Below are 27,976 nucleotides of genomic sequence, written 5' to 3' on the forward strand. Positions count from 1 at the left end.
TCGCGGCAAGCGCGCTTTTTCATGTTTCCAACCGCCACGGCAATAGCGCGCGAGGAGGGTGGGGGAGAGGAAGAGGGAGGGGCGCGGTTAACAATGGGAACAACCCAGCAAATGAAATGGTCACTGTTTGACCTCTCCCCCTCACCACTGCCTCACTGCTGCCCCTCCGACAGTGCAGCACTCATTCAGTGCTAACCCTCCAAGAGTGCAGCACTCCCTTAGCACACCCTCCGACAGTGCAGCGCTCCCTCAGTACTGACCCTCTGACAGTGAAGCACTCCCTCAGTAGTAATCTTCTGACAATGCAGCACTTCCTCGATACTGACCCACCCACAGTGCAGCGCTACCTCAGGACTATCCCTCCAACAGTGCTGCGCTCCCTCAGCACTGACCCGCCGACTGTGCAGTGCTCCTTCAGTACTGACCCTCCAACAGTGCAGTGCTCCTTCAGTACTGACCCTCCAACAGTGCAGTGCTCCGTCAGTACTGGCCCTCCGACAGTGCAGCACTCCCTCAGTACTGGCCCTCCGACAGTGCAGCACTCCCTCAGTACTGTCCCTCCGACAGTGCAGCGCTTCCTCAGCAGTGACCCTCTGACAGTGCAGCTCTCTCTCAGGACTCACCCTCTGACAGTGCAGCACTCCCTCAGTGATGACCCTCTGACAGTGCAGCACTCCCTCAGTAGTAATCTTCTGACAACGCAGCACTTCCTCGGTACTGACCCTCCAACAGTGTAGCGCTCCCTCAGTACTGACCCTCCGACAGTGCAGCACTCCTTCAGTGTTGACCCTCCCAAATGCAGCACTGACCCACCCACAGTGCAGCGCTACCTCAGGACTATCCCTCCAACAGTGCAGCGCTCCCTCAGCACTGACCCTCCGACTGTGCAGTGCTCCTTCAGTACTGACCCTCCAACAGTGCAGCGTTCCCTCAGTACTGTCCCTCCGACAGTGCAGCGCTCCCTCAGTACTGACCCTCCGACAGTTCAGCGCTCCCTCAGTACTGTCCCTCCAACAGTGCAGCGCTCCCTCAGCAGTGACCCTCTGACAGTGCAGCTCTCTCTCAGGACTCACCCTCCGACAGTGCAGCACTCCCTCAGTGATGACCCTCTGACAGTGCAGCACTCTCTCTGTACTGACCCTCTGACAGTGCAGCACTCCCACAGTAGGAAACTTCTGACAATGCAGCATTTCCTTGGTACTGACACTCCAACGGTGTAGCGCTCCCTCAGTATTGAACCTCCGACAGTGCAGCACTCCTTCAGTGCTGACCTTCCCAAGTACAGCACTCCCTCAGTACTGACCCACCCACAGTGCAGCGCTCTCTCAGTACTAACTCTCCGACCGTGCAGTTCTCCCTCACTGCTGACCCTCTGACAGTGCAGCTCTCCCTCAGTAGTGACCATCTCACAGTGCAGCACTCCCTCAGTATTGACCCTCCCACAGTATAGCACTGCTTCAGAACTGACCCTCCGACAGTGCAGCACTCCCTCACTAATGACTCTTTGACAGTGCAGCACTCTCTCTGTACTGACCCTCTGACAGTGCAGCACTCCCTCAGTAGTAACCTTCTGACAATGCAGCACTTCCTCGGTACTGACCCTCCAACAGTGTAGTGCTCCCTCAGTATTGATCCTCCGACAGTGCAGCACCTCTTCAGTGCTGACCCTCCCAAATGCAGCACTTCCTCTGTACTGACCCACCCACAGTGCAGCACGACCTCAGTACTATCCCTCCAACAGTGCAACGCTCCCTCAGTACTGTCCCTCCTACAGGGCAGCGCTCACTCAGTACTAACCCTCCAACAGTGCAGCACTCCTTCAGTGCTGATCTTCCAACACTGCGTTCCCTCAGTACTGACCCTCCGACAGTGCAGCATTCCCTCAGCACTGACCCTCTGACTGTGCAGCGCTCCTTCAGCATGACCCTCCAACAGTGCAGCGCTCCCTCAGTACTGTCCGTCCGACAGTGCAGCTCTGCCCCAGGACTCCACTCCGACAGTGCAGCACTCCTTCATTACTGACCCTCCGACAGTGCAGCGCTCCCTCAGTGCTGACCTCCCAGAGTGCAGCGCTCCCTCAGTACTGACACTCCGACAGTGCAGCGCTCCCTCACTACTGACCCTCCGACAGTGCAGCGCTCCCTCAGCACTGACCCTCCGACTGTGCAGCACTCCTTCAGCATGACCCTCCGACAGTGCAGCGCTCCTTCAGTGCTGACCCTCCAACAGTGCAGCGCTCCCTCTACTGTCCCTCCGACAGTGCAGCTCTGCCTCAGGACTGACCCTCCGACAGTGCAGCACTCCTTCATTCCTGAACATCTGACAGTGCAGCGCTCCCTCAGTGCTGACCCTCCCAGAGTGCAGCACACCCTTAGTGCTGACCCTCCGACAGTTCAGCACTCCTTCAGCACTGACCCTCCGACAGCGCAGCGATCCTTCAGTGCTGACCCTCCGACAGTGCAGCTCTCACTCACTGCTGACCCTCTGACAGTACAGCTCACCCTCAGTAGTGACCATCTGATAGTGCAGCAATCCCTCAGTACTGACCCTCCCACAGTGCAGCACTACTTCAGAACTGACCCACCGATAGTGCAGCACTCCCTCACTGCTGACCCTCTGACAGTACAGCTCACCCTCAGTAGTGACCATCTGACAGTGCAGCACACCCTCAGTACAGACCCTCCCACAGTGCAGCACTACTTCAGAACTGACCCACCGATAGTGCAGCACTCCCTCACTGATGACCCTCTGACAGTGCAGCAGTCTCACTGTACTGACCCTCTGACAGTGCAGCACTCCCTCAGTAGTAATCTTCTGACAATGCAGCACTTCCTCGGTACTGACCCTCCAACAGTGTAGCGCTCCCTCAGTACTGACCCTCCGACAGTGCAGCACTCCTTCAGTGTTGACCCTCCCAAATGCAGCACTTCCTCTGTACTGACCCACCCACAGTGCAGCGCTACCTCAGTACTATCCCTCCAACAGTGCAGCACTCCCTCAGTACTGTCCCTCCTACAGGGCAGCGCTCACTCAGTACTAACCCTCCAACAGTGCAGCACTCCTTCAGTGCTGATCTTCCAACACTGCGTTCCCTCAGTACTGACCCTCCGACAGTGCAGCATTCCCTCAGCACTGACCCTCTGACTGTGCAGCGCTCCTTCAGCATGACCCTCACACAGTGCAGCACTCCTTCAGTGCTGATCTTCCAACAGTGCTGTGCTCCCTCAGTACTGACACTCCGACAGTGCGGCGCACCCTCAGTACTGACCCTCCGACAGTGCGGCGCTCCCTCAGTGCTGACCCTCCGACAGTGCAGCACTCCCTCAGTAGTGACTCTCCGAAGTGCAGCATTTCCTCAGCACTGACCCTGCGACAGTGTGGCGCTCCCTCACTACTGACCCTCCGACAGTGCAGCGCTCCCTCAGCACTGACCCTCCGACTGTGCAGTGCTCCTTCAGTACTGACCCTCCAACAGTGCAGCACTCCCTCAGTGCTGATCTTCCAACACTGCGTTCCCTCAGTACTGACCCTCCGACAGTGCAGCATTCCCTCAGCACTGACCCTCTGACTGTGCAGCGCTCCTTCAGCATGACCCTCCGACAGTGCAGCGCTCCTTCAGTGCTGACCCTCCAACAGTGCAGCGCTCCCTCAGTACTGTCCATCCGACAGTGCAGCTCTGCCCCAGGACTCCACTCCGACAGTGCAGCACTCCTTCATTACTGACCCTCCGACAGTGCAGCGCTCCCTCAGTGCTGACCTCCCAGAGTGCAGCGCTCCCTCAGTACTGACACTCCGATAGTGCAGCGCTCCCTCACTACTGACCCTCCGACAGTGCAGCGTTCCCTCAGCACTGACCCTCTGACTGTGCAGCACTTCTTCAGCATGACCCTCCGACAGTGCAGCGCTCCTTCAGTGCTGACCCTCCAACAGTGCAGCGCTCCCTCTACTGTCCCTCCGACAGTGCAGCTCTGCCTCAGGACTGACCCTCCGACAGTGCAGCACTCCTTCATTCCTGAACATCTGACAGTGCAGCGCTCCCTCAGTGCTGACCCTCCCAGAGTGCAGCACACCCTTAGTGCTGACCCTCCGACAGTTCAGCACTCCTTCAGCACTGACCCTCCGACAGCGCAGCGATCCTTCAGTGCTGACCCTCCGACAGTGCAGCTCTCCCTCACTGCTGACCCTCTGACAGTACAGCTCACCCTCAGTAGTGACCATCTGATAGTGCAGCAATCCCTCAGTACTGACCCTCCCACAGTGCAGCACTACTTCAGAACTGACCCACCGATAGTGCAGCACTCCCTCACTGCTGACCCTCTGACAGTACAGCTCACCCTCAGTAGTGACCATCTGACAGTGCAGCACACCCTCAGTACAGACCCTCCCACAGTGCAGCACTACTTCAGAACTGACCCACCGATAGTGCAGCACTCCCTCACTGATGACCCTCTGACAGTGCAGCAGTCTCACTGTACTGACCCTCTGACAGTGCAGCACTCCCTCAGTAGTAATCTTCTGACAATGCAGCACTTCCTCGGTACTGACCCTCCAACAGTGTAGCGCTCCCTCAGTACTGACCCTCCGACAGTGCAGCACTCCTTCAGTGTTGACCCTCCCAAATGCAGCACTTCCTCTGTACTGACCCACCCACAGTGCAGCGCTACCTCAGTACTATCCCTCCAACAGTGCAGCACTCCCTCAGTACTGTCCCTCCTACAGGGCAGCGCTCACTCAGTACTAACCCTCCAACAGTGCAGCACTCCTTCAGTGCTGATCTTCCAACACTGCGTTCCCTCAGTACTGACCCTCCGACAGTGCAGCATTCCCTCAGCACTGACCCTCTGACTGTGCAGCGCTCCTTCAGCATGACCCTCACACAGTGCAGCACTCCTTCAGTGCAGATCTTCCAACAGTGCTGTGCTCCCTCACTACTGACCCTCCGACAGTGCGGCGCACCCTCAGTACTGACCCTCCGACAGTGCGGCGCTCCCTCAGTGCTGACCCTCCGACAGTGCAGCACTCCCTCAGTAGTGACTCTCCGAAGTGCAGCATTTCCTCAGCACTGACCCTGCGACAGTGTGGCACTCCCTCACTACTGACCCTCCGACAGTGCAGCGCTCCCTCAGCACTGACCCTCCGACTGTGCAGTGCTCCTTCAGTACTGACCCTCCAACAGTGCAGCACTCCCTCAGTGCTGATCTTCCAACACTGCGTTCCCTCAGTACTGACCCTCCGACAGTGCAGCATTCCCTCAGCACTGACCCTCTGACTGTGCAGCGCTCCTTCAGCATGACCCTCCGACAGTGCAGCGCTCCTTCAGTGCTGACCCTCCAACAGTGCAGCGCTCCCTCAGTACTGTCCGTCCGACAGTGCAGCTCTGCCCCAGGACTCCACTCCGACAGTGCAGCACTCCTTCATTACTGACCCTCCGACAGTGCAGCGCTCCCTCAGTGCTGACCTCCCAGAGTGCAGCGCTCCCTCAGTACTGACACTCCGACAGTGCAGCGCTCCCTCACTACTGACCCTCCGACAGTGCAGCGTTCCCTCAGCACTGACCCTCTGACTGTGCAGCACTTCTTCAGCATGACCCTCTGACAGTGCAGCGCTCCTTCAGTGCTGACCCTCCAACAGTGCAGCGCTCCCTCTACTGTCCCTCCAACAGTGCAGCTCTGCCTCAGGACTGACCCTCCGACAGTGCAGCACTCCTTCATTACTGAACATCTGACAGTGCAGCGCTCCCTCAGTGCTGACCCTCCCAGAGTGCAGCACACCCTTAGTGCTGACCCTCCGACAGTTCAGCACTCCTTCAGCACTGACCCTCCGACAGCGCAGCGATCCTTCAGTGCTGACCCTCCGACAGTGCAGCTCTCCCTCACTGCTGACCCTCTGACAGTACAGCTCACCCTCAGTAGTGACCATCTGATAGTGCAGCAATCCCTCAGTACAGACCCTCCCACAGTGCAGCACTACTTCAGAACTGACCCACCGATAGTGCAGCACTCCCTCACTGCTGACCCTCTGACAGTACAGCTCACCCTCAATAGTGACCATCTGACAGTGCAGCACACCCTCAGTACAGACCCTCCCACAGTGCAGCACTACTTCAGAACTGACCCACCGATAGTGCAGCACTCCCTCACTGATGACCCTCTGACAGTGCAGCAGTCTCACTGTACCGACCCTCTGACAGTGCAGCACTCCCTCAGTAGTAATCTTCTGACAATGCAGCACTTCCTCGGTACTGACCCTCCAACAGTGTAGCGCTCCCTCAGTACTGACCCTCCGACAGTGCAGCACTCCTTCAGTGTTGACCCTCCCAAATGCAGCACTTCCTCTGTACTGACCCACCCACAGTGCAGCGCTACCTCAGTACTATCCCTCCAACAGTGCAGCACTCCCTCAGTACTGTCCCTCCTACAGGGCAGCGCTCACTCAGTACTAACCCTCCAACAGTGCAGCACTCCTTCAGTGCTGATCTTCCAACACTGCGCTCCCTCAGTACTGACCCTCCAACAATGCAGCATTCCCTCAGCACTGACCCTCTGACTGTGCAGTGCTCCTTCAGCACTGACCCTCCGACAGTGCAGCGCTCCTTCAGTGCTGACCCTCCAACAGTGCAGCTCTCCCTCAGTAATGTCCATCTGACAGTGCAATGCTCCCTCAGCATTGACCCTCTGATAGTGCAGCTCTCCCTCAGGACTGACCCTCCAACAGTGCAGCACTCCCTCACTGATGACACTCTGTCAGTGCAGCAGTCTCTCTGTACTGACCCTCTGACAGTGTAGCACTCCCTCAATAGTAACCTTCTAACAATGCAGCACTTCCTCGGTACTGACCCTCCAACAGTGTAGCGCTCCTTCAGTATTGACCCTCCAAAAATGAGGCACTCCTTCAGTGCTGACCCTCCCAAGTGCAGCACTCCCTCAATACTGACCCACGCACAGTGCAGCGGTCCCTCAGTACTGACCCACGCACAGTGCAGTGGTCCCTCAGTACTGACCATTGGAGACTGTAGCACTCCCTCAGTACTGACTCTCCAAATTTACAACATTCTGGTCTGATAGCCCATTGATTTTAAAATGTGCCATCTTTGTGCTGAAATCCCTTCACAGACTCACTCCTCAACCCTTCCAAACATTCCAACCTGCTGCAGCCCTGCAATAGTCTCAGTCTCTGAAACTGTCTCCAGTCCCTACGACGCTCCCTAACTCTCTCACCTCTTCCAGTCCCTGACAACCCTCCCTACCTCTGTAACCTCCTCCAGCCCCTACAACGCTCTCGATATCGGTAACCGCCTCCAGACCTCCCTATCTCTATAACCTTCTCCATGCCTCCCTATCTCTGTAACCTCCTCCAGCCCCTACAACCCTCCCTATCTCTGTAACCTCCTCCAGCCCCTTCAACCCTCCCTATCTCTGTAACCTCCTCCAGCCCCTACAACCCTCCCTATCTCTGTAACCTCCTCCAGCCCCTACAACCCTCCCTATCTCTGTAACCTCCTCCAGCCCCTACAACCCTCCCTATCTCTGTAACCTCCTCCAGCCCCTACAACCCTCCCTATCTCTGTAACCTCCTCCAGCCCCTACAACCCTCTGTATCACTGTAACCTCCTCCAGCCCCTTCTAGTTTCTCTATCTCTGTAACCTTCTCCAGCCCCTACAACCCTCCCTATTACTGTAACCTTCTCCAGCCCCTACAACCCTCCCTATCACTGTAACCTCCTCCAGCCCCTACAAGGTTCTCCATCTCTGTAACCTCCAGCCCCTACAACCCTCCCTATCTCTGTAACCTCCTCCAGCCCCTTCAACCCTCCCTATCTCTGTAACCTCCTCCAGCCCCTACAACCCTCCCTATCTCTGTAACCTCCTCCAGCCCCTACAACCCTCCCTATCTCTGTAACCTCCTCCAGCCCCTACAACCCTCCCTATTACTGTAACCTTCTCCAGCCCCTACAACCCTCCCTATCACTGTAACCTCCTCCAGCCCCTACAAGGTTCTCCATCTCTGTAACCTTCCCCAGCCCCTACAACCCTCCCTATCTCTGTAAACTCCTCCAGCACCTACAACCCTCCCTATCTCTGTAAACTCCTCCAGCCCCTACAACCCTCCCTATCTCTGTAACCTCCTCCAGCCCCTACATCCCACCCTATCTCTGTAACCTCCTCCAGCCCCTACAACCCTCCCTATCTCTGTAACCTCCTCTAGCCCCTACACCCCTCCCTATCTCTGTAACATCCTCCAGCCCCTACAACTCTCCCTATCTCTATAACATCCTCCAGCCCCTACAACCCTCCCTATCTCTGTAACATCCTCCAGGCCCTACAACCCACCCTATCTCTGTAACCTCCTCCAGCCCCTACAACCCTCCCTATCTCTGTAACCTCCTCTAGCCCCTACACCCCTCCCTATCTCTGTAACATCCTCCAGCCCCTACAACTCTCCCTATCTCTATAACATCCTCCAGCCCCTACAACCCTCCCTATCTCTGTAACATCCTCCAGGCCCTACAACCCACCCTATCTCTGTAACCTCCTCCAGCCCCTACAACCCACCCTATCTCTGTAACCTCCTCCAGCACCTCCTACCCTCCCTATCTCTGTAACATCCTCCAGCCCCTACAACCCTCCCTATCTCTGTAACATCCTCCAGCCCCTACAACCCTCCCTATCTCTGTAACATCCTCCAGCCTTTACAACTCTGCAAGATCTCGTCACTCCTCCAATTCCGGTCTCTTCTCCATCCCCCAGTGAAACCTCTCTACTGTTGGCGGCCGGGCCTTTAGCTGCCTGAGTCTTACATTCTGGACTTTCTCCTACCTAATTTTCTCCTCCTCTCGTCCTTCTCCTTTGCGACTCCTCTTAAACCTTAGACCATGGACCAACCATCAGACAGCCTCTCCTCACATTCCATCCTGTGGTTGAGTGTCACGTTGTTGCTGGATTGTATCACCACGATGGGGCATTTTGTCTGTGTTGAATGTGTTTTTCAGTCCATTGTAGAGTGTTACCTGGAGCTGGTGTCCTTGGTCACTGTCTTTGTCCCTTCCCGCACGGCGTGCTTGGCCAGTTCCCCGGGCAGCAGCAGGCGCACGGTGGTCTGGATCTCCAGGGAGCTGATGGTGCTGCGCATGTTGTAATGGGCCAGAGGGGAATCCTCACCCGTGATGCGCTCGAAAATATCGTTGACGAACGAGTTCACAATGCCCACGGCCTTGGGAATGATGCCAGTGTCGGGGTGAACCTGCTTCATCGCTTTGTCCATGTAGGTGGAGTGACTCTCCTTCCTCGACCTTCGCCGCTTCTTGCCTCCCTTTGCTGACGGTTTCTTTAAGGCTTTCTTGGTTCCTTTCTTGGGAGCTGATGTCTTCTTATCAACCATCAAGATGCTCTGTAAATGCAAGATCTTGTTCTTCCTGTTCAGTTCAAACTCTTACCCACTACGTGGTGCTGTGGAGTGCTGATCTGTCTAAATTCTGCAGCAAACAGAGGGAAGACAGAGCGACAGGACTAAATCCTGACGGGAAAGGTACGTTTCTCTCTCTATCCTCTTCTAGATTTATAATCACGCCATGTTTCTCATAAACTTCTGTGAGAACGTGTGGGGTCTCGAAATGGTGTGTCGGTCTCAGTCTGAATTTGATCAGTCGCCCCCCTGAGCTCTTTCAGATGAATTGTGCACAAATAGCACGTTACAGGTTTTTAAAACCTGCTTCAGTTCTCAATTCTTTGTGAATGTCTGTCTGGGCGTTGCTGCCCAGGCTAAGAGTCTAAGCTGCCATCCCCAGGAGTGGAGCTCTCTGCCTGGGGGTATTGTTCTAATTTAGGCCCCTGCTGTAGGCCCACGCTCAGCACTCACCAGCTGCCAAATCTAAACACAGGCCCCACAAACATATCCTGGGACCTCGCCTGTTTTAAAGTAAGAGTTTTTCTGCCCTTTTAACTGTTACTGGTTTTACATCACTTCACTCACCCTTATTATTAAAAATAGCTTTTGTGTTTGTGATTTTTAAAAAACAGAATCTTGCCTCCCTCACCTATTCCTTCCCATAAAAGCAACCTAAGATTGTGCAGACTCTTTATAAACTTGTAAGCTGTTTAGCCCCTCAGTCGTGTTAGCCAAGAACAGGACGAGGCCCTTCAGCCCCTTGAGCCTGTTACTCAGGGACAGCAGGAAGCAATTCAGTCCCTCAAACCTCCTCCACACCGTACAACCCTCCCTATCTCTGTAACCTCCTCCACACCGTACAACCCTCCCTATCTCTGTAACCTCCTCCACACCGTACAACCCTCCCTATCTCTGTAACCTCCTCCACACCGTACAACCCTCCCTATCTCTGTAACCTCCTCCACACCGTACAACCCTCCCTATCTCTGTAACCTCCTCCACACCGTACAACCCTCCCTATCTCTGTAACCTCCTCCACACCGTACAACCCTCCCTATCTCTGTAACCTCCTCCACACCGTACAACCCTCCCTATCTCTGTAACCTCCTCCAGCCCCTACAACCCTCCCTATCTCTGTAACCTCCTCCAGCCCCTACAACACTCCCTATCTCTGTAACCTCCTCCAGCCCCTACAACCCTCCCTATCTCTGTAACCTCCTCCAGCCCCTACACTGCTCCCTATCTCTGTAACCTCCTCCAGCCTCTACAACCCTCCCTATCTCTGTAACCTCCTCCAGCCTCGACAACCCTCCCTATCTCTGTAACCTCCTCCAGCCCCTACAACCCTCCCTATCTCTGTAACTTCTTCCAGCCCCTACAACCCTCCCTATCTCTGTAACCTCCTCCAGCCCCTACAACCCTCCCTATCTCTGTAATCTCCTCCAGCTCCTACAACCCTCCCTATCTCTGTAACCTCCTCCAGCCCCTACAATCCTCCCTATCTCTGTAACCTCCTCCAGCCCCTAAACTGCTCCCTATGTCTGTAAACCCCTCCAGCCCCTAAACTGCTCCCTATCTGTGTAACCTCCACCAGCCTTTCCAACCCTCCCTATCTCTGTAACCTCCTCCAGCCCCTACACTGCTCCCTATCTCTGTAACCTCCTCCAGCCCCTACAACCCTCCCTATCTCTGTAACCTCCTCCAGCCTCTACAACCCTCCCTATCTGTATAACCTCCTCCAGTCCCTACAACCCTCCCTATCTCTGTAACCTCCTCCAGCCCCTACAACCCTCCCTATCTCTGTAACTTCTTCCAGCCCCTACAACCCTCCCTATCTCTGTAACCTCCTCCAGCCCCTACAACCCTCCCTATCTCTGTAACCTCCTCCAGCCCCTACAATCCTCCCTATCTCTGTAACCTCCTCCAGCCCCTAAACTGCTCCCTATGTCTGTAAACCCCTCCAGCCCCTAAACTGCTCCCTATCTGTGTAACCTCCACCAGCCTTTCCAACCCTCCCTATCTCTGTAACCTCCTCACCCCCTAGAACCCTCCCTATCTCTGTAACCTCCTCACCCCCTACAACCCTCCCTATCTCTGTAACCTCCTCCAGCCTCTACAACCCTCCCTATCTGCGTAATCCCCTCCAGCACCTACAACCCTTCAAGATCCCTGCTCTAATCTGACTCTGGCCTCTACTGAAGCCTCCAGCCACTGTTTTCATCGCTCCAACAATGGCAGCCACGACTTCAACCGGCTGTGGGCGAGAACGGTCGGCCTTCCATTGGTGTCTTAAATAAAGATGATTTCAAGGGTATGAAGACAGAATTGGCTGAAACTTAAGGGGAAATCAGATTAACAGACAAGACGGTAGAGAAGCAGTGGCAGGGATTTAAGATTAACCGTAACTCCCAACACAGGTATGGTCCACTGAGAAAGAAAGGCTGTATGAGTAGGATCCATCGTCTGTGGTTAACTGAGGAATTTCAGTCTGATATCAAATTGAACAAAAGGAGTACAATGCAGTGGTAAGCCTGAAAATTGGGGAATTAATAATGGGAAAGAAGGAAGTGGCAGAGACTTTGAACAAGCATTTTGTTTCTGTCTTCACGAGAAACATCCCAAGCATAGTAGCAAGGCATAAGAGACAGGCGGAACTTAAAGCAATCGCTGTGACTAGAGAAGAGTACTCAGAAAAATATTGGGGCCAAAGGCTGGCAATTGTCCTGAACCTGATGGCCTGCATTCTAGGGTCTTAAAAGAAGGGGCTGCAGAGAGAGAGGTTGCATTGGTTGCAATCTTCCAAAATTCCCGACATTCTGGAAAGATACCAGCGGATTGGAAAACTTTTATTCAAGAAAGGAGGGAGATAGAAAGAACAAAACTACAGGGCAGCTCGTCTACCATCTGTCATAGGGGAACATGCTAGAATGTATTATTAAGGATGTTGTAGAAGGACATTTAGAAAATCATAATATAATCAGGCAGAGTCAACATGGTTTTGTGAAAGGGAAATTGTGTTTGCCTAATTCATTGGAATACTTTGAGAATTTAACCAGCAGGGTGGATCAAGGGGAGCCAGTAGATATTGTGTATTTAGGAGAGGTGGTGGTGTAGTGGTATTGTCACTGGACTGGCAGTCGAGAGGCCTGGGGACCTAGGTTCGAATCACTCCATGGCAGATGGTGGAATTTGAATTCAGTAAAAACCTGGAATTGAGATTTGTCATAAAAACCCATTTGGTTCACTAATGCCCTACAGGGAAGGAAATCTGCTGTCCTTACCTGGTCTGGGCCTACATGGGATTCCAGACCCCACAGCAATGGGATGGACAATAAATGCTGGTCTAGTCAGCAATGCCCACATCCTATGAACAAATTATTTTTAAAAATTGAATTTCCAAAGGGCATTTGCTAAGGTGCCACTTAAATGTTACTATACAAGAGTTCCTGGTATTGGGGTGACATATTAGTATGGTTCAAGGAGTGGCTAACTAACAGGAAACAGAGAGTCAGATTAAATGGGTCATTTTCAGTTTGGTAAACTGTAACTAGATGAGTGCCGCAGGGATAAGTGCTGGGGCCTCAAATATTTATCTACATTAATGACTTGGATGAAGATACAGACTGTATATTTCATGGGATGTGGGCATCTCAGCCCGAGCCTGGATATTGTCAAGGTCTTGCTGCATTTGGACAGGGACTGCTTCAGTATCTGAGGAGTCACAAATGGTGCTGAACATTGCGCAGTCATCAACGAACATCCCCACTTCTGACCTTAAGATGGAAGGAAGGTCATTGATGAAGCAGCTGAAGGTGGTTGGGCCGAGGACACCACCCTGAGGAACTCCTGCAGTGATGTCCTGGAGCCGAGATGACTGACCTCCAACAACCACAACCATCTTCCTTTGTGCTAGATATGACTCCAATCAGTAGAGTTTTCCCCCGATTTCCATTGATTCCAGTTTTGCTAGGGCTCCTTGATGCCACACTCGGTCAAATGCTGCCTTGATGTCAAGGGCAGTCACTCTCACCTCACCTTGGGAGTTCAGCTCTTTTGCCTATGAACCAAGGCTGTAATGAGGTCAGGAGCTGAGTGGCCCTGGCGGAACCCAAACTGGGCATCAGTGAGCAGGTTATTGCTAAGCAAGAGCCGCTTGATAGCACTGTTGATGACACCTTCCATTACTTTACTGATGGTCAAGAGTAGACTGATGGGGCGGTAATTGGCCGGGTTAGATTTGTCCTGCTTTTTGTGTACAGGACATACCTGGGCAATTTTCCACATTTCTGGATAGTTGTCAGTTTTGTAGTTGTACTGGAACAGTTTGGTGAGCATCAGGTTGTTGAGCACAAGTCTTCAGTACTATTGCTGAAATGTTGTCAGGGCCTATAGCCTTTGTAGTATCCAGTGCTTTCAACTGTTTCTAGATATCACGTGGTGTGAATCAAGTTGGCTGAAGACTGGCATCTGTGATGCTGGGGACCTCTGGAGGAGGCCGAGATGGATCATCCACTTGGCATTTATGGCTGAAGATTGTAGCAAATATTTCAGTCTTACCTTTCACAAAAATGTACTGGGCTCCCCCATCATTGAGGAAGGGGATATTTGTGGAGCCTCCTCCTCCGGTGTGTTGTTTAATTGTCCACCACCATTCACCAGTGGTGGGAGGATGTGGGAGGACTGCAGAGCTTAGATCTGATCTGTTAGTTGTGGAATCGCTTAGCTCTGTCTATCTCTTGCTGCTTATTCTCTTTGGCAAGCGAGTAGTCCTGTGTTACAGCTTCACCAGGTTGACACCTCATTTTCCCTTATGCCTGGTGCTGCTCCTGGCATGCTCTCCTGCACTCTTCTTTGAACCAGGGTTGATCCCCTGGTTTGATGGTAATGGTAGAGCAGGGAATATGCCGGGCTGTGAGGTTACAGATTGTGTTCGAGTACAATTCTGCTGTTGCTGATGGCCCAAAGCACCTCATGGTTGCCCAGTCTTGAGTAGCTAGATCTGTTCGAAATCTATCCCATTTAGCATGGTGGTAATGTCACACAACACGATGGAGGGTATCCTCAATGTGAAAGCGAGACTTCATCTCCACACTGACTGTGCGGTGGTCACTCCTATTGATACTGTCATGGACAAATGTATCTGTCGCGGGCAAGTTGGTGAGGATGAGGTCAAGTATGTTTTTCCCTCTTGTTGGCTCCCTCACCACCTGCCGCAGACCCAGTCTAGCAGCTTTGTCCTTTAGGACTCGGCCAGCTCCGTCTGTACTGGCGCTACTGAGCCACTCTTGGTGATGGACATTGAAGTCCCCCACCCAGAGTACATTCTGTGCCTCTGTGTCCTTGCCACCCTCAGTGCTTCCTCCAAATGGTATTCAACATGGAAGAGCACTGATTCATCAGCTGAGGGAGGGCGGTACGTGGTAATCAACAGGAGGTTTCTTTGCCCATGTTTGACCTGATGCCAGGAGACTTTATGGAGTGCAGAGTCGATGTTGAGGACTCCCAGGGCAACTCCCTCCTTACTGTATACCACTGTGCCCCTACGTCTGCTGGGTCAGGGCTGCCGGTGGGATGGGACATACTCTGGGATGGTGACGGTGGAAGCCAAATTTGCTAATGATAGAAAAATAGGCAGGAAAGCAAATTGTGAGGAGGTTATAAATAGACTGCGAAAGGGACATTGACAGGTTAAGTGAGTGGGCAATAATTTGCCAGATGGAGTATCAAGTGGGAAATGTGACTTTGCCCCACTTTGGCAGGAAGAATAGAAAAGCAAAATATTATTTTAATGGACAGAGACTGCAGAATGCTGCTATACAGAGGGATCCGGGTGTCCTGGTAAATGAATCACAAAAAGTCAGCAAGTGATTGAGAAGGCAAATGGAATGCTGGCCTTTATTTCAAGGGGGGTGGAGTATAAAAGTAGGCAAGTCTTGCTACAACTGTGCAGGACATTGGTGAGATTGTATCTAGAATACCGTGTAGTTTTGGTCTCGTTACTTAAGGAAGGATACACTTGCATTGGAAGCAGTTCAGAGAAGGTTCACTCGGTTGATTGCTGGGATGACGGGGTTTGTCTTGTGAGGAAAGGTTGAGCAGGTTGGGCTTATGCCCATTGGAGTTTAGAGGAATAAGAGGTGACCTTATTGAAACGTAAAATTCTGAAGGGACTGGACAGGGTAGATGCTAAGAGGATGTTCCCCCTCGTGGGGGGGGGGGCGGGGGGGAATCTAGAACCGGGGCACAGTTTCAAAAGAAGGAGTCTCCCATTTAAGATGGAGATGAGGAGGAATTTCTAGTCTCAGATGATCGTTACTCTTTGGAATTCTCTCCCCCAGAGAGCAGTGGAGTCTGGGTCACTGTATTTATTCAAGGCTGAGTTGGACAGACTTTTGATGGACGTGAGTCAAAGGTTATGGGGAGGAAAGCGGGAAAGTGGAGTTAAGGCCACAATCAAATCAGCCATAATCGTATTGAATGACGGAGCAGGCTCGAGGGGCCGAATGGCCTACTTATGCCTTTAGCAGTAACCTTATGAATTTCTGAATGAATTTCAACCCGGGATATTTCACATGTGCAGTTCGGGAGGGAATACCGAATGCAGATTGCAATTTAGGATCTATGGGGTGAATTTTCCTGTAGTCCGACTCAACTTCATCCCACCGTCCGCACCCCACCAAAGCAAAAACCTCACGATTTGGAGTACCTTACGAGGCAGATCCGGCGATCCAGAGAATTTAATGACCCGAGCTACCCGCATCGGTAACCAAAATCCAGCTCTACGTTTTGATGAAACATTTATCTGGTTTTGTTCTTCGTTTCACAGTTTACTGTGCACATTTCTGATCCCATATCACACTGGGAGTTACTGTGCACATTTCTGATCTCTATATCACACTGGGAGTCACTGTGCACATTTCTGATCTCCATAACGCATTGGGAGTTACTGTGCACATTTCTGATCTCCATATCACACTGGGAGTCACTGTGCACATTTCTGATCTCCATATCGCACTGGGAGTTACTGTGCACATTTCTGATCTCCATATCGCACTGGGAGTTACTGTGCACAGTGACTCTCGGTGTGATATGGAGACTGGAACTGTGCACAGAGACTGCCAGTGTGATATGGAGACTGGAACTGTGCACAGTGACTCCCAGTGTGATATGGAGACTGGAACTGTGCACAGTAACTCGCAGTGTGATATGGAGACTGGAACTGTGCACAATAACTCCCAGTGTGATACAGAGACTGTGCACATTTCCAGTTTCCATATCACACTGGGAGTTACTGTGCACATTTCGGGTTTCCATATCACACTGGGAGTTACTATCCACAGCTCCGGTCCAAATCACACTGGGAGTTACTGTGCACAGTTGGAGAGTTCGAAATTCATCCCTGTAGCACAAATGGATGCAGTCTATGGCAGTACGACAGGCAGATGGAGCAGAGGCAGTGTAGCGAGAAAGCTCTGTTAGATGCCAGCTGAGAGCTGTAGAGCCATGACAGCACAGGAGGAGTCCATCTGGCCCATCGAGTCCACTTGGGGCCAGAGTCCTCCATGCTCCTTGTCGATGACAGGCCAGCTGATGCACCCAGTGTCTGGGCGATGTGTGACCATACAGCACCTCCCCCCACCCCACCACCAACACCCTTCCATGCATCCCCTCAAGGTTCTCACCTGAGTCCTCTGCAGCAGAACCCTTCTGCCACCTCGCCCTCCGAGGAGCTGTCCTTTCCCCCGGCTCTGGCTGCTGCCCCCTGGTGAGTGGATGATGCACCATGCCCTGACTTCGGCTCTACGCAGGCCTTCCACTCTTAAGTGCAATGCCAGTATTTGAGCTGGTGGCTGTGAGTGTCCAATCAAATGACGGACCGTTTCAACGGCACTGAGCTATTCGCTCCACCCCGCCCCCGGCCCCCACACCTCTCTATTTCCTTGGGTGGTCAGGCCACAGTGCCCATGCGCCCGAAAGCACAAGATCAGAAATGACGAGTTGGGGCGAGAAAGGGGGAAGTGGGACATGAAGCTTCAGGGGAAGTTTGCGGTGCAGTGGGAATGTCACTGGGCTAGTAACCCAGAGGCCCCAGGCCAATGCCCTGGGGAAATGGATTCATTCAAATTCAATTGATAAGAAATTGAAGCCTCAGAAACTATTGTTGATCATCGTTAAAACCCCATGTGGTTGCCCGATGCCCTTTCGCCAAGGAAATCTGCCGTCCCTACCTGGTCTGGCCTGCACGTGACTCCAGAATCGCAGCAATGTGGTTGACTCTTAACTGCACCCACCCCCCCCCTCCCCCCCTCACCCGAAATGGCTGAGCAAGGCGCTCGGTTCAAGGGCAACTAGAGATGGGCAGCAGACACTGGCCTTGCCAGTGACGCCCGCATCCCACGAGAGAATAAATAATAATACTTTTTTAAAATCTAGTTATGGCTATAGCGTCAACAGCTTGCTGCTCCTGCAAGATAGCAGGATGAGGGTGAGCTGGGAGTTGAGAATGGGCACGAGGCATGGGACGCACCATTGTCACCGATGTTCTCAGTGCTGGTAGATCTCCTGCGCCCCATCGATGCTGAGAACCATCTCCTCTATGCTCAGGAGCTGCGTTCCCCTTTGTCCCCTGTGCTGTTTCTGCTCTGTTGCCTGCTATTATTTAATATGTATCTCACTTGACCCTCCCCTTGGCCGCCTTTGTTCCAAAGAAAGCAGCCCTGGCCTGGGCAGTATTCCCTCGAACAAATTTATTGATAAGTGCAAGTCAGGCCCCAGTGAGAGTTGAACTTTCAAACTAATGGTGTGCAAGACCACTGCGCTCGCCCCTGAGCTGTAGAGTCACCGGTTGTTCATGAAGACATGGAAAGCAACGCAGCCATGGTTACACCATCAGCAACCTTTCTCAACCCTTAGCCAGGTACCAGGAACAGGACTTGCTGGGAGCTGAGAGGGCAAATGAGGCAGGAACATAGCGTCGTCAGCTGCTGTGTCCTCAATCTCTGCTGCAGAATGCCGTCTCCTCCAGAGGGCTCAGGGGACGTAGACTTTCAGTGGATGCAGACTTACCCGTTCACCCCCCCACACCCCCTCTGGTTCTGCTCTGCTCCCTTCCTGTTACGTGCCGCCTTGTCCTGCTGGAGAGAGGACAGAATGTCAGTGGTTGTGTTGCACTGTGTTTCGGTGATGGGCCTGCCGCACCTGAATAGCTGGAGGTTTGTGGATGAGGTGGGCGTGAGGCTGGTAGGTGCGTGAGGTGGATTATCTGGATGTTAGGTGTGATCCTAAGAGCCGGGGAGTGCTGCTGGGCGAGTAATGGGGCTTTGGCGCATTGGGCAGTAAGAGAGGTTGGTGTTGTGATGAGTAGTGTCAAAAGATGATGATATTCAGTGACCTTGACCATCCGCATGAGATCATTGAACTCCTTGCGGCTCTGAGACGAGGGTCTTGGGTCCAGGGTTGGAGGACTCCTGTTCCTTACTGAGGTTGGTCCTTGAAGGCGTCCTAGCAGGACCATGACGTCTCTCCTAGCAGGACCATGACGTCTCTCCTACCAGGACCATGACGTCTCTCCTAGCAGGACCATGACGTCTCTCCTCCAGCCTCCCTCCATTGCTAATGCCTCCAGTGCTGTATCCGTCAGCTGGGGATCCTCTCTCTCTGCCCTGGTCTTCCATTTTCTATCTTTCAAATTCCAGCAATCTTGTTTAGTGCAGCCTTCCTTTAAGAGGGACAGACTGCCTTGAAGAAGAGCAGCTGGCTGCACCATGTGCCCTCAGCACAGCACTGATCGGCCGCTTGCAGAAACGTAGAAGCTGCCGGCAGTGCCACAGGATGGTCAGCAGCCAGCTATCCACTTGTCCCTACGGTAGAACCGGGTAAGCAAGGTGGGAGTGCAAAGTTTACATACTGCCCGCCTCCAAGAGCAGGTCATGGTTAGGATCCCGGAGGCCTAAAGAGAGGGCAAACACATTTTTGAGCTTTTTTTTAAACTTGGGAACAAGACCAAAATGAGGGGCCATCAATACAAGATAGTAACAAATAAATCCAATCGGGAATTTCAGGAGAAACCACTTCATTCAGAGACTGGTGAGAATGTGGTCCTCACTACCTCAGGGAGTGGTTCAAGTGAATAGTGCTGATATATTTAAGGGGAAGATGGATAAATACATGAGATAGAAAGGAATAAAAGGATGTGTTGATGGAGCAAGATGAAGAGGGGGTGGGAGGAGGCTCGTGTGGAGCATAAACACCTGCATAGGCCAAAACACGCCAAATGGCCTGTTTCTGCACTGTAAATACTATGCAATTCTGTATGTTTGGGCATTGAGAGAACTGTGGTAAGAGCTGGGGAAATGCTGTATTACCAGAGGACCGTGTATCACTCCAGTTTGTAGTGAACAAAGCATCACTTGTAAGTTTGGGCCTTAATAAACTCCACAGAGAGACAGACATCTGCCAAATCCTGAAACTGGAAGTACTGCTGCACTGTCGGAGGGTCAGTACTGAGGGAGTGCTGCACTGTCGGAGGGTCAGTACTGAGGGAGTGATGCACTGTCAGAGGGTCAGTACTGAGGGAGTGCTGCACTGTCGGAGGGTCAGTACTGAGGGAGTGCTGCACTGTCGGAGGGTCAGTACTGAGGGAGTGCTGCACTGTTGGATGGTCAATACAGTGGGATTGCTGCACTGTCGGAGGGTCAGTACTGAGGGAGCGCTGCACTTGTCGGAGGGTCATTCTGAGGGAGGGCTGCACTTGTCGGAGGGTAAGTATTGAGGAAGCATTGCACTCGTTGGAGGGTCAGTACTGAGGGAGTGCTGCACTGTTGGAAGATCAGCACTGCGGAAACGCTGAACTTCAGAGGTGCAGTACTGAGGGAGCACTGCACTTGTCGGAGGGTCAGTATTGAGGGAGCGTTGCACTCGTTGGAGGGTCAGCACTGAGGGAGCACTGCACTATTGGAGGATCAGTACTGAGGAAACACTGTACTTCAGAGGGGCAGTACTGAGGGAGTGCTGCATTGTCAGTTGTACAGATCAGCCATGATCTAGTTGAATGGCAGTATAGGCTTGATGGGCTCAATGGTCTTATTCCTGATCCTACATTTGCCGTGGGCATTAATTCACTTAAAGTAATTGAGGTTAATGCTCGTGTTGAGTCACAGTGTGACTTTTGATGAACTTTATGGAAGAATGGAATTCAAAAGCAGAAAAGTTTTATTTGGCTTATATTGAACCTTAGTTACAATGCACTTGGAGCTACTGTGCACAGTTCTGGTCTCCATATTTAACAAAAGGATACAGAAGTGCCGGAGACGGTGCAAGAAGATGTACTGGAATGATGCCAGAATCAAGAGCATATAACTATCCGTGAAGATTGAACAGTCTGGGTCTCTTCTCTCTAGAAAGGTGAAGGCTGAGGAGTTACCTGATAGTGGTCTACAAAATGATAAAGGTATTTGATGGGACAGAGGTGAAGAAAATGTTTGCAGGGAGGAACAAAACTAGTGACCACAAAGATAAGATAGTCACCAACAAATCTAGCGGGAAATTCAGGAGAAACTTCTTTACCCGGAGAGTGGTGAGAATGTGGAACTCGTTCCCACAGGGAGTGGCTGAGGTGAATAGTGCAGGTGTATATAGGGGGAGCCTGGATAAATACATGGAGAATTGAATAGGGTATTCGGTAGGATGAGATGAAGAGAGATGAAAGGGAACTGTGCGGGACATAAACGCCCACATGGATCTGTTGGGCCAACTGTCCCATTTCTGTACTGAGACCATGAGAAATAGGAATAAGGAGTTGGTCGTACAATGCCTCGTCCCTGCTCCGCCATTCAGTAAGATCATGGCTCAAGTTCTACATCAGCTCCACCTTCCCCCACCCTGGTTCCATAGATCCAAAAAAAAAATCCGTCGACCTCAGTCTCGATAACACTCAACAACTGCAGATCCACAAGCCTCGCAGATTGAGAATTTCCAAGATTCACAACCCTCTGAGTGAAGAAATCTCTCCTCATCTCAATCCAAAATGCCCGATCTCCTATTCTGAAACTTTGCTCCCATATTCTAGACTTTCCAGCCACATTCTAGGTAATTTCATGCTTTGGCCTCTTTAAGGCTACACAGCGTGAGGGTTGCTTGCGCTCTCGTGTTTTGATAGGATGGACGGCAAAAACTGTTTTCAGTGGCAGGAGCGTCAGTAAGCAGAGGACGCAGACCTAAAGTAATTGGCAAAAGTGCCAGAGGGGTAAGATGAGGGGGGGGGGGGGGAAAGAAAAAGTTTTGCAGTATGAGTTGTTGTGATTTGGAGCGCACTGACTGGAAGTGCAGGAGAAGCAAAAATATCTTTCACTTGGGAATTTAATTATCACGTGAAAAGGAAATCTGCAGAGATTGGGGATGTGGTGTTATCGTGGTAATATCACTGGACTGGTAATCCAGAGGATCAGGCTGATAAGAACATAAGAAATAGGAAGAGGAGTAGATCATTCAGCCCCATGAGCCTGCTCTGCCATTCAATAAGATCACGGCTGATCTGTTTGTGTTTGCATTTTCACATTCCTGTCTACCCCCGATAACCTTTGATTCTTGTTTGGCAAGGGAATCGAACTACCTCTGCCTTAAAAATATTCAATGACCCCGTCCGTCCTCATCGCTTCCTGAGGCAGAGTGTTCCAAAGTTGCACAACCCTTTGAAATTTCTCCTCATCTCTGTCCTAAAAGGGTGACCATTAATTATAAAAATGTGCCCCCTTTATTCTGGACTCATCCACAAGAGGAAACAGCCTTTCCACGTCTACTTTGTCAAGGGCATTCAGGACCTTGCATACGTCAATCAAATCACCCCTCACACTTCTAAATGTTCTGGGGACCTGGGTTCAAGTCATTCCATGGAAGCTGGTGGAATTTGAATCCAATTAATAAATCTGGAATATAAAGCTAGCCTCAGTGATGGTGACCACGAATCTGCTGTCGATTGTCGTAAAAACCCACCCGGTCCGCAAATCTGCCGAACTTACCCGGCCGGGCCTACATGTGACTCCAGACCCGCACCAATGTGGGGAAAAGGGAAGGGAATTGGATAAATGCACGAGCCGGAAATTGGCAGGGAAGTGGGACTAATTGTGTAGAAGCTTGTAAGGGGCTGACATGGACCCAGTGGGCCGAATGGCCTCCCCTCCTGCTAAGTGCTTCTTTCATGTCCCTTCCTGCCTTTTCTTCCCCCCCCCCCTCCGTTTCTTAATTTGTAAACAGATCTTTTTAAACTGCAGGAATTAAAAGTGCCACCCACGCCAAGGGAAGGTTGTCCATAGTGAGAATCCCAGCAGATGAGCTGGGAACAGCCCAGCAGATTCCCATTAGGTGGGGGAAGGGAAGGGAGGGTTCGGAAGCCACGCCCCATCAAGCAGACCGTTTCAACGCGCCCGCTCTCACCCCGCCCCCCCATTCGTGTTGTTTTGGGTGACCTAACGAGGTCACGTGCCCCCCCCCCGGCGTCGGTTTCGAGGCGCCCGCTCGTCTTTGTCATTTTTTTTTGCTTTCGGTTTAACAAATGGGGTGACCAGCCTCGCGCGCGCCGAACTTGCTCAAGGTCCGCGCGCCCGACCTTCGCGCCTGCGCAATGCTAGCCGCCCCACCACCCCCTCCCCCTCTTTTTTTTTCACTCCGTACCAGGTGCGTCGGCCTTCACCTCCCATCGCGCGTGCGCATAACCGACCTAGCTCACTTCGCCCCGCCCCCTTTCTCCCCGAGCTTCCCGCGTGCCAACCCACCCCGCCCTGCCCCTCCCCCCCTGCGCGTGGTCCGCCCCGCCCCCCACCGAACCATTTTCCAACTGTCGTTTCGACGACGGTTGGAAGCGACCGTTCGTCCATTGAATTAAAATGTGTTCATTCGAGTTTTCGATGGTTCCGAGTGTCTGTTTGTGAAGGAAGTTGTGTGTGTTTCTCTTCTGCAGGCCCCAGGGTGGGAAGGGAGGGAGAGCCAGCTGCCCCTGAGGGTTGAAAGGACAGGAGGGGCAATTTTACGTTTTCCTTTCCGGAAAGAGGAAGAAGAAAAAAAAAATCCCGAGGGAGGATCGGGGTGTTTGGTCTGGAGGAACGAGGGCCGATGGAGACTGGAAGGCCGCCGGCCCGGCGTGACGCCATGTGAAGAAGGGGGTGGGGGGGGGGGCCACCCTTGGCGACCGCCATGTGACGGCAAGATAGTGACATGTGACCGGACTGAAAGTTTTCTTTCTTTTTAGCCTCCCATTGCCCTGCAATCTCCCCACTGCCCCACCTCCCCCACCCCCCTATCACGCCAGCACTGCCAAAGATTGTTATCTGACGGGGCGGAAACGCCTGCCCCCACTGCCCTCCGCCCACCTCCCCCCCTCGCCCCCCTAATATTGGCAAGAATTGTGTGACTGGCGTCGAGACCACATTCAAGTTGAGCCCAAAGTTGGCGTTGAGAGATGCCGAGGAATGCCGATGTGATCTGAGACTTTGCCACCCCTCCCCCAGGTTTTGCAGTTTAACAAAAATTTAAGACAAGGACTTCACCCTGACAGGTAAGCATACCTACCATCTGACCGTCATTTGTCAACAAGAGACCAAAGAGGGAGCATAACAGAAGAACTGCCGCCAAGTGAGTTATCGTGACCGAGAGGTGACCACCCAGTGGGTCAAACAATTGAGAGACGTATCAGCAGGACTGAGGCCCCATCATCCAGAGGTCAGCAAGGCACCAAGCTCACCGTGAGCAATGTAACCAACCACCTCCCAACAGCCCAGTGAGTGTGAGAACCCTGCTGCTCACCATAGCCCTCAAGCTTAAGAGGTGTACGCGACTCTAGCTGGCAAAAGGTGTGACAGACCTTCAACAGCAGAGTGGCGAAGGTGCGACGTACTACTGGCGCTAGAGCGCCACGTGGCGCTAAAGGGCGACGCCGACCAAAGGTTCCAGCAAGGTGCGGGCGAAGGAGGGCCTCCACCAGGCCACCACGCCGAAAAGGAAGTGCCCGTGCAAGATCTGCACGTCGGAGACAAACTGCGAGAGCCCCCCGACACAAATTGGCTGCTTGTGCAAGAGCATCTCGTCGGCGAGGGACTGCTCGTTCAAGAGCAACTTCTCAGCAACAGACCACTGGCAGAAGAGCATCAACCAGACCAAGGGCTACTCCTAAACAAACACGTGTTAGGCAGAAGGCTGCTTTTAAGAGAGCAGCTAGTAAGCGTAAGGCTGCTTGCACAAAAGCGCCAAACAGAAAGACAATTTCTAAAAAAGCACCTCATCGACAAGGTACTGCTTCCAAAAAGTTAACGGGTCAGCGAGTTTATTCGCAAGTGAGAACCTCACGATCCCAAGCAAATGTTTGTTTGAGAGCAACACGTCAACCACAGACCACAATCCCAAGAGCACGGCTTAATCAACAATCTGCCAGTGCAAAAAGCAAAAAGAAAAAGAGGGTTGCATTCCCAGGTCGCCGAGCATCACGCCACTGCAAAAGAAAAGCTGCTATTAAAAAAACAGCATGTGTTAGGAAGAGCATTGTTGCAAAAGCATTTTGTGGCCCTTTGCATTGTCGGCCAAGAGCACCATATAACCAAAGCAATTTTGCAGGGACTTCTTTTGGACTTTCGAAGTGGAACCAGCATGGGTTTTGGCCACCAAACCAACCTGGTCTGACGTTTGAGTCGCGGAGATATCCTCAGCGAGAGGTCCGTCCATTGCGGAGATACCCTGAGCCTGATATCAATGTTTTAGGCAGAGGTCCATCAAGTAAACATGCTGCATTATCAAGAAGAGCTCAGCGGCAAGTCAGGAGTTTGCAGAATTATCCAAGGCTTCAAGATGATGCGTCAAGTAACGTAGCTCTTATACCAAGGGTATCTCAACGTGGTAGTCTTGTACCACAAAGTGAATCTACAATCCAGAATACATGTGGACTTCCTATTCCCAGTAACATAGTGCTACAGAGAGAGCATCAAAGTGAATACATTGTTTGGCCACAAATTCCTCTTCGTCACAACATTGGGTTGCAGAGAGATTTTGAAATTGATAATAGTCCATTATTGGGTGGAGATCCAAACAGACCAAGAGTGCATCAACGTGAAGCTGCTGCTTGGCCAGAAGGCACATTACCACAAAATACTGTGCTACAGAGGGATTTTAATCCTGTTGTGCCTTCATTGCTGCTGCAAAGTGATCTTGACTCTGCTGATCCATTGCTTAGTAACTGTAGGTACGGGAACATTGCTCAGCCACAAGACTGTGCACCTCAAAGAGGCCTTGTCGAAGATAATACCAATAACAACAACAACCTAACTTCATGTAATTCCAATGCAGTGTTACGAAGAGGTCCTGATGCAGATTATATCGACTTAAATTTAAATGATGCTAATTTAGACATTGATCCCAGAAGAGCATTTCCCAGTGAAGTTCCAGACAATAGAGCTTTGACCAGAGATCCTCGTCGCAGGAGTGTTGTGTTCTCTCCAAACACAGTACACAGTGATCCCCGATGTGCAAGTGTTGCATGGCCAAGGGATCTTCCAGCCCCAAATGCACTGCCACAGGGGGACCCAGATCCTGATCCTGATAACGTAGCATTGGCAAGAGAACCTCGGCGTGAGAGTGTTGTGTGGCCAAGAGACCGTCTACCTCCCAATGTACTGGTACAGAGGGACCATGTACTTCAAAACGTAGCATCAGCCGGGGACCCTCGACGTGGAAGTGTTGCGTGGCCAAGAGATTTTCCCCCAAACGCACTGTTACAGAGGGCGCTTGATCATGATCTTAATAATGTAGCATTGGCAAGAGACCCTCGACGTGAGAGTGTTGTGTGGCCAAGAGACTCTTTTTCCTCAAATATAGTGTTACAGAGGGGCCGTCCCCCTGATAATGTGGCATTGCCTTGGGATCCTCGCCGTAGAAGTATTGTTGGGCCAAGAGACCAATTTCCCCCAAACGCAGTATTGCAGAGGAACCGTACCCCCAATAACATTGCATTGCCCTGGGATCTTCGGCGTGCAAGTAGTGCTTGGCCAAGAGACCACTTTCCTCCAAACACAGTGCTACAGAGGGACCATACCCGCAAGAACATTGCATTATCCAGGGAACCTCAGCGAGAAAGCGTAGTGTGGCCACGAGACACCTTGCCTCAGAGTGCAGAACCACGGAGGGTTCCAGGTCCTATTGCAGCTGAGGGAGAAGCTGCAGCACCTGATAACATAGCTTTACTAAGAGACCCTCGGCGTGAGAGTGTTGTGTGGCCACGGGATTCTTGTCCCCAGAATGTAGAGGCTCAGAGGGCTCCAGTTTCTATTGCAGTTGAGGGAGAAGCTGCAGCACCTGATAACGTAGCTTTACTAAGAGAGCCTCGACGTGAAAGTGTTGTGTGGCCACGGGGTTCTTGTCCCCAGAATGTAGAGGCACAGAGGGATCCAGTTCCTAACGTGGGTGAGGGAGAAGCTGCAGCCCCTGATAACGTAGCTTTGCAAAGAGAGCCTCGTCGTGAGAGTGCTGTATGGCCAAGGGAACCTATGCCTTAGAATATTGATACATTGCTGATAACTGCTTTGAAATCTGTGGAATCCAATTGTTTAAAAGGTGAATGCAAGTTAATACTTCATTGTTTCTGTGCTTATTAATATTCAGTAGCAAAAAAGGATAAGTTTTATAGATATTTATTAGGTAAGGACATTAAGGATTATGTAACCGAAGCAAGTTAACGGAGCTAGGGTACAGATTAGCCATGATCTAATTGAATGGCAAAACAGTCTTGAGGAGCTGAATGGCTTATTTCTGTAGCTGGACCTTTTCTGTGTGTGAATTCCAACTACCTGTATACTTTTGGCTTTTTATGCTGTGCCAAACCTTTCATGATACAGGACAGCACCAAGGTTTAAAGAGAAAGAAATCATGAAGTAGTAGTTAAGTGGCATACAGCAAGCTTGTTTTTATATGTTTGTTGATGATATAAAGCTGGGTGGGAAAGTAAGCTGTGTGGAGGACACAGAGGCTGCAAAGGGAAGTGGGCAATGGAATGTAATGGCAGGACGAATGGAAAAACAATTTTTTTTAAGGTGAGAGGCTGTTTTTGAAATTCATGGGGATTTTACATAAAGCACAAAGTTAACATACAAGTACACAAAGCATTTGGGAAGCCAAATGGCATGTTAGACTTTATTGTAAGAGGCTGGGGGCTATGAGTAAGAAAGTCTTGCTGTAATTATGTAGAGCTTTGGTGAGACCTCACCCAGAGTGCTAAATCTGGATTTCCTCTCTACCTAAGGAAGTCTATACTTCCATTAGATTCACTGGGCGTTAAGCAATTTGCTGGTGCTACTGGAGCAGGTTTAAACTAACTTGACAGGGAGATGGTAACCAGGATCTATCCTGATAGAAGAAACGCAGCAAACAAAAGATTGGGAGAGGCAGACGGCACTAGAGTTAAGAATTGGTAAAGGATTAGATGGGGGTCAGACTAAGAGGGATTCCAAAAGATCTAGATTAGGTTTCTAGTGCATATATAAAAATACACAAAGCTTGGTGACTCAGGTTGGTGAGCTGTGGATTCAAATATCTACGTGGGAATATGATGTCTTGGTGA

General features: G+C 51.6%; 1 protein-coding gene across 1 annotated transcript in view; it reads left to right on the plus strand.

The window, feature by feature from the left end:
- Positions 1–9,090: 9,090 nt before the first annotated feature.
- The window catches only part of LOC121269358 (centromere protein Q-like), a 55,566-nt gene continuing 36,680 nt past the window's right edge, over positions 9,091–27,976 (plus strand). The window contains exon 1 of the mRNA XM_041173912.1: positions 9,091–9,525. Within this exon, the coding sequence (XP_041029846.1) occupies positions 9,360–9,525 (166 nt within the window). The 5' untranslated portion in view covers positions 9,091–9,359. The remainder of the gene's footprint in view (positions 9,526–27,976) is intronic.

Source organism: Carcharodon carcharias, chromosome 24 (assembly GCF_017639515.1).
Source record: "Carcharodon carcharias isolate sCarCar2 chromosome 24, sCarCar2.pri, whole genome shotgun sequence".
In the NCBI taxonomy this organism is placed as follows: Eukaryota; Metazoa; Chordata; class Chondrichthyes; order Lamniformes; family Lamnidae; genus Carcharodon; species Carcharodon carcharias.